At 47.9% G+C, this 6897-nt stretch overlaps 1 protein-coding gene and 1 long non-coding RNA gene across 2 annotated transcripts; both read left to right on the top strand.

The window, feature by feature from the left end:
* The first annotated feature begins 1814 nt into the window (after positions 1-1814).
* Positions 1815-5503, top strand: LOC117645946. Its single transcript, XM_034386518.1, has 3 exons — positions 1815-2057; positions 2137-2247; positions 4702-5503. The coding sequence occupies exons 1-3, from the start codon at positions 1833-1835 to the stop codon at positions 5266-5268; spliced, it is 903 nt and encodes a 300-aa protein (XP_034242409.1). The 5' UTR covers positions 1815-1832; the 3' UTR covers positions 5269-5503.
* A 481-nt stretch (positions 5504-5984) lies between these two features.
* LOC117646437 lies at positions 5985-6495 on the top strand. The gene is made up of 3 exons (XR_004587784.1): positions 5985-6117; positions 6189-6356; positions 6427-6495. It is a non-coding gene; the product is annotated as an uncharacterized LOC117646437 (long non-coding RNA).
* Positions 6496-6897: the final 402 nt, after the last annotated feature.

Raw genomic sequence — 6897 nt, forward strand, 5'->3', positions numbered from 1 at the left:
GCGAGAGTTACTCCAGTAAGCAAATTCTTACAGCAGCAACAGGTCCACTCCAATTTTATGTTCCAGCCTGTAATTAAACGTGACCTCCGAAAACATATGAGGATTTACGTAGAGCCTGTTGAAGACCTCGTAGCCAAGCTGGATAATCATCAGCGAGAGTTACTCCAGTAAGCAAATTCTTACAGCAGCAACAGGTCCTTTAACGGAGAACACATTCTGGCTATATCTCCGAACAGATAAGGGCTGTCTGGTGATAGAAGAACCCTGAGAAGAGGCAACACAGAGAATGAACCAGGGGTGGGTGCAAATGAGACAAGGGTAAAATGTACTTAGGCATTCTTACAGCTGTCGTTGTCCGTGCACCTTCTTTGAGGGGCAACCCATTCTTCCCAGTGCGAAGGATAATAATTTTCTTAGCATTGCTTTGGACAATCTGAAACACAATAACCATACATAAATGATAAAAATACTGTTTAACTCTACTCCCATGAGAAACTACAGAAATTTGAGGTTTTCATTGCCAGTGACTCGCGAAAGACCGAGAAGAACGAACTAAAATTAGTGTAATGGAGGCAACCCATTTAAAATGATGAAACCGATCCATTAAAATGTTGAAAAATGAAACTTACTTGACGATCTTGCGTAATGTTTTCCATTTTAAAGCCTAAATTCAGAATCAGAAGTAAAAGCCATAGTGAAGCGCGGGAACGAAGGCGTCAGTTATTCCTCTGCAACCTGGCGCACCGCCTTCTGCTATATGCGGCGGTGCGCCGCGCGGCGTAGTAGTCTCGCACAGGGGGTCCCATCGGGCCCAATCTGGTCTGGCGCCGGGTCGCAAATGGAAGACACGCCTCTCCCCCCTCCACTCTTGCTTTGCTGCGGTGTTCTGGAGCCAGTCTCACGCAAACCGTTGTACGAGTTATTTCCCTCTCCTAATCAACACCAGAGTTAGACTACAGCAATTGGCGACGAGGAAGTTCATCGTAGTGCATCGAATCCACGTGCCTACAGATTTTCAAGCCGGCCATCCCGTCTGTTCAAGTAAGTGGCGCTCGTTTCTTCCCCGGTAAACAAACCTTGTTTACCTGCGTTTTATGGCCTGGGAACTTAGCGAATATTCTCTGGCGTTGTTGTTTCCTAACGTAATAATGACACGAGCAGCCCCGGAAGATATGCGTGCCTTTCGGCACGACAAATTCCCAACGGACGGGTCTATTGAATGGGCCACCTACAAGATGTCTTTCGAGTTCGCTTTTGACGCGGCGGGCATCGAACACGCGGAGGACAAACAGGCGTTACTCCTTGCTAAAATAGGGCCCGAGCCGAGGTGCAGATCTCCATCTCCTTGTTCCTGTGATTGAGAGCGTATTAGCGTGTGTTTTTATATCAGCCCTTATGCCCTGCCGAGGCGCTTCGCTCCGGCGTGCCCTGTGCGCCGCCTGAGCGTTGCACAATGCAAAATGTCAGTGGACACTTTCTTATATTTGCATTGTCAAGTTGACATATTTTTAAATTTTCTCAAGGCGGTGAGATCTCCAAACGTGCAACTTGACAATGCCAAAAAAGGAAGTAGATGTCACCGAATTTCGGTCTTCGAGGTTTGTCACCTGACAGAACAAATGAGTACTGTTGATTGCTATTTGGCGACGGGTTCAAAAAACACGAGAGGTGCCTAACGTTCCAAGCCAGTCAAATAAGATGTATTTCAACACTAGTTTCGTCATAGATCAAGAGGTTGTAACAAGATACTACTCTGTATTAATGAATTAAGTAAACAATTCAGAAACAAGAGCGGCAGCCATCAAAATGTGTTGGAATTAATTACATATCTAATGGTTAATGCATTGGACCTAAGTGACGTCTTGCCTGGTGAAATTTCGTCCAGTGAGAGATACCGGGCAGCCGTTGCCCTTGACTTCTTGAACTCTTTGAGTCCCGAAGAAACCTGTGGTATCGGGGCCTGGTGCCATGATACAGATATGTTAGTGACACCTAAAAGGAACCCCATGGAGCACCAGTTTCTAATTGGAACTTACCTCAAAATAACTTCCAGATTGGTAAGAAATACTTACAAATTATAAGGTACAATATTAATGAACGTGAAATGGTGGTACAGCTGGTTTAACTTGTCCACAGGATGACTCCGGAATCCTCACAACTTCAGGGATAAGCCACAGCGACGACGAAGAGCCCATAAATGAAAACGCAGAAGAGGTCATTCCTTCCCAAACATTTACGTCAGTGATGGTCAGTATAATTGATAAGATCAGCGGGTGGAAACTCCCGGGCGGGGGGTGAAACCAGGTCGGCACGGCCGGTCCGGCCGGCAGACGAACCCGTAGCCCCGAATTGGTAACTTCTTTTTATCAGAACTATCATAAAACTAAGAGTTAGGAGGAAAACCGGGTACCGTCGTGAAGCCAAGAGTCTGCAGAATGCTCTCGTTTCATTGTTTTGATCTAAAAATGTCAATACTATCAATATTCATGATTATAACGAGATGGCCGGGTAGCGGAAAACGCTACACCCGAAATTTGTTCACTTTCGTTCTCAGTTCTGAGCGATGCTAGACCCTACATGTCCGCGAGCCGATTTTTCCATATAAAATTTGACGTGGCGTAGGGTACATTATTTGGCGATAAAACTAACCTCAACGTTGTAGCCGAGTCCAAATGTGATGTGTCGAAATGGCGTCTGCCGGCACTTCTCACTTTAACCTCATAAATAAGATACAGACAATACAATTAACCAAAGCATATATAGCCTACGCCACGTGAAATTTTATGAGGATTCCAAATCTCTCCTTGGTTTTTGAAATAAACCTACGATTACTGAAGGCGAGACAGATTAAAATCGGCCGACGCAAAGACGCCAAAACGACAGGTTTACTGTGTGCACTAATGTGAGAGAACTGCTTAGTCTAAACACTGTTGCGTTCCTGATAATTTATCTTCAACCATGTCTTCGTGCAGATTCGTTGAGTTTCGTTGCACAGAACTTGATATGAATTTACAAATTCAATGGGAAAATATTGTGTCAACAAACACCGTTTGAAAGAAAACAAGCCCGTGTCAACTGGACCAGTTTATGAAAAATTCTCCGGTCAGCATCGGTTAGCGGTGTACGCTGCTCATCGAAATGTATGCCGCTCCGAAAGCGTACAGTTAATGTCTAATCACAGATTGTTTATGAAATATTTTGAACATTGTATTGAACGCGTCTAGTGGCAATCGGCTTCCATACACACCGAAACTGCGAGGCCGAGCCGAGCGGTGAATTTCTCATAGGTTAGTTCAGACGACACGGGCTTGTTTTCTTTCAAACGGTGTTTGTTGACACAATATTTTCCCATTGAATTTGTAAATTCATATCAAGTTCTCAACGAATCTGCACGAAGACATGGTTGAAGATAAATTATCAGGAACGCAACAGTGTTTAGACTAAGCAGTTCTCTCACATTAGTGCACACAGTAAACCTGTCGTTTTGGCGTCTTTGCGTCGGCTGATTTTAATCTGTCTCGCCTTCAGTAATCGTAGGTTTATTTCAAAAACCAAGGAGAGATTTGGAATCCTCATAAAATTTCACGTGGCGTAGGCTATATATGCTTTGGTTAATTGTATTGTCTGTATCTTATTTATGAGGTTAAAGTGAGAAGTGCCGGCAGACGCCATTTCGACACATCACATTTGGACTCGGCTACAACGTTGAGGTTAGTTTTATCGCCAAATAATGTACCCTACGCCACGTTAAATTTTATATGGAAAAATCGGCTCGCGGACATGTAGGGTCTAGCATCGCTCAGAACTGAGAACGAAAGTGAACAAATTTCGGGTGTAGCGTTTTCCGCTACCCGGCCATCTCGTTATAATCATGAATATTGATAGTATTGACATTTTTAGATCAAAACAATGAAACGAGAGCATTCTGCAGACTCTTGGCTTCACGACGGTACCCGGTTTTCCTCCTAACTCTTAGTTTTATGATAGTTCTGATAAAAAGAAGTTACCAATTCGGGGCTACGGGTTCGTCTGCCGGCCGGACCGGCCGTGCCGACCTGGTTTCACCCCCCGCCCGGAGTTTCCACCCGCTGATAAGATGTGTAAGCATAAAAAAGTCACCCAGTTGGCCTAGAAAACTTACCCACTTACTTTCAGGGGCGTGTCTACGGGGGGCTCAAGGGGGGCTCAGCCCCCCCAGTTCGATCCGACCCCCCTTACAAAACGTCCAGATCCGAGGAGTTTTGGTTAATAGGGGGGGGGGGGGGCCGGGGCCGTGCAGGCCTGGAGAGAACAATGTTTATCTGTTCAGAGTGGCGACATGGTGGCGACTATTTCGTCAAACCGAAGGGTTACTGACGCTGCAGACTTAACTGCACTGCCAGATACTGATGTTTGGTTGCTAAGTTTGCTGCCAAACACAGCAGGTGGTTGAGCGCGGTTGAGTTTAGGCTAAAACGTCAATAAATAATCACTGTTTGAGCCCCTAAAGACAGGCAAATGGTGTTGCGCGCCTGGAGGGTAGGCAATTTGAGGTACACGCCCCTGCAAGTTAGGCAATAGCCCCCCCCCCCAGTAAAACGTTCTGCACACGCCCCTGCTTACTTTGGATATTTTATAATTAATATCTTTGGAAACTGTCCCACTCACTCAAGAAAACTCAACTGTAGACCCTACAATGTTCCCAACTTCTTCCTTTTGCAGGATCTTTCTGCGGAATCCGTAGGAGAGGATAAGAGGAATGACCATCAGGACGCTTGTAGTCTGTCAGAGGATGACGACTTGATGCGTAGAGCAGTTGATGTGGCAAATCAAATCGAAAACACCCTTAATAGCGAAACAGAACGGGAAAAACGGTCGTTCCTGGACCTCACACTTCGAAGCAGAGAGGTAAACATTCCTGCAGACCTCAACCGCCACCAGCAGCAGGCCCTTAAGAGGGCCATCACCCTCTTCGGCACCCCTAGCGTAGAAAATTGGGGGATCTACGTGAACGACATAATTAGAGGATTCACCAGGGACTACAAGCACTGCAATCCGGACAGAGTAAAGGCAATGGCCTTTGGGGTAATAAACGAAAAGCCAAAGAAGATTTTCCTATCTATTTACAGCCCCATTTACACTCTTCGTGAACTACAGAAGGCTGAGAAAGAGTATGGTTACTTTGTGAAGAGAAGCTCTTCCCCAGAAACCTGCCACTTCGTCTTCGGATACCACCAGATAACTAGGACAATAGTCGATGGAAGTGGAAAGTACAAGAAGTTAAGTTAAATTAGAGCATGTTTTAAGCATTTGAAATTAGTTGTGGATGGAAGAGGAAATTGCAACGGGTTAACTTAAATTACAGCATGTTTTTAACACTTGAAATTAGTTGTGGATTGGTTGTGTTAACAAAAGGTTAACTTAAATTAGAGCATGTTTTTAACATGTGAAATGAGTTAAAGGAATTAATTGCTGCTTCGCCAGTGTCCAGGCTGTCGTGCCTCGATAGCCTAACCCTACTGCCGCCTCGCCCCCAGGACAACAACAACACCCTAATCACAACAACAACAGCAGCCTGGCTCGCCGTCTGCTATCGCGCGGTCCTCAGCCGCCCTCCGGCTGTGCGCCTCTGCGCTGGCCGGCTGCCCTGCCGTCCGTCCTGCAATCATTGCTGACTTACCATGCGCCGTCCTCTGAACCTTCTGTGTCGTCTGCTCCTGTCCTTGCACGGCAAAACCAACGTCCGGGTTTCCCAGGCGCACCCTGGAAAAATGCCCTGTTTTTCCAGGGTGCGCCTGGGAAACCCGGACGTTGGTTTTGCCGTGTGCGTCTGGCCTAGGCTCTCTCTCTGTGGCCGTCCCGTGTAGCCTGGCCGTCTACCGTGCCTCTGTCGCTGGCCGCTCCGTCGCTCCCTCGGCCGGAGCGCTGCCTGCGACCGGCTGGAGGGGGCGGGGGGGGGGGGGGGAGCCCCATGAGGCGAGGGGAGGTGGGGGGAGGGGGGAGGACCCGTGGTCCGGCTGACCCATTCGCTCACCTGTGTTTGGACACTGTACACCTTCCTGTGCAATGGCCCCCTCGTTGGACGAGATCGTCTCCGCCATCCTCGTGTGTCTGGAAGTCACTCCCTGCCTGGTGCCGGTAAGTCTTGCTCTCCGTCCTCCCCTTTTCCCGAGCCCCTGTCCACTGACCTGTTTTTGTTGTGTTTCCAGGCCTGGGGCCCACGCTTCCATCAGGACTCCGTCCTTGGGCGCTGGGGCATTATTATGCCTCGTTGAATGTTACCGGCAAGCCCCATCCAATGATCTTGCTCCTGAACGGCGATGCCGACTGGACATCGTCCCTAATGTTCTAGCTGATCTCCAATTTCGGCCTGCTTAGTGAGTAGTCCGTCCACTACCTTTTGTACCCCTACCCCCACCCTGTTGTTGTAGCTTACCTGTCTTGTAGGTACCCTGACCGTCGACGACGTCCTATTCAACTGGAGCACGGGCCGTATCGCCGAACTTCGAGTGGACTCCGGTGCCGTCCGGGGTACTGGTCCTGTCGGAGGCCCCGCCGCCCCCCCGTACCTATCTTGGCCTGCGGCGCTAGCCTGCCTTCGGCAGGCAATGGCTTGTCCATCGTCGGTTACTTCTAACTTGTTTCTTCATTCACCCCCTTCATTCCAGATAGAGTTGCTTCATCTACAGATAACACGATCTTGACCCTTGGAACTTTTTAACTTGTTGAGGCTGGGGGCCTCGGCCCCCCAGACCCTCTTTCTTCAAGACCGAAGTGATCTGCCTGCGAAAAACTCGATTTTTCGCCGTTTTTTTTAATGTGTTTTTCGGCTATAAAAACTGAACCAGTTGAGCTAGGATGGTGAAATTTCGCGTGTGCCGAGCCAAGGATATACCCAAAAAGTGTGCAAAATCTCAC

This window comes from Thrips palmi, unplaced genomic scaffold (assembly GCF_012932325.1).
Source record: "Thrips palmi isolate BJ-2018 unplaced genomic scaffold, TpBJ-2018v1 HiC_scaffold_19, whole genome shotgun sequence".
NCBI classification, from domain to species: Eukaryota; Metazoa; Arthropoda; class Insecta; order Thysanoptera; family Thripidae; genus Thrips; species Thrips palmi.

Coding starts and splice junctions, on each gene's coding strand:
- LOC117645946 (XM_034386518.1), top strand. CDS start 1,833: ATGGTTAATGCATTGGACCTAAGTGACGTCTTGCCTGGTGAAATTTCG. Junction 2,058..2,136: donor TCAAAATAACTTCCAGATTG/GTAAGAAATACT, acceptor ACTTGTCCACAG/GATGACTCCGGAATCCTCAC. Junction 2,248..4,701: donor AAACATTTACGTCAGTGATG/GTCAGTATAATT, acceptor TTCCTTTTGCAG/GATCTTTCTGCGGAATCCGT.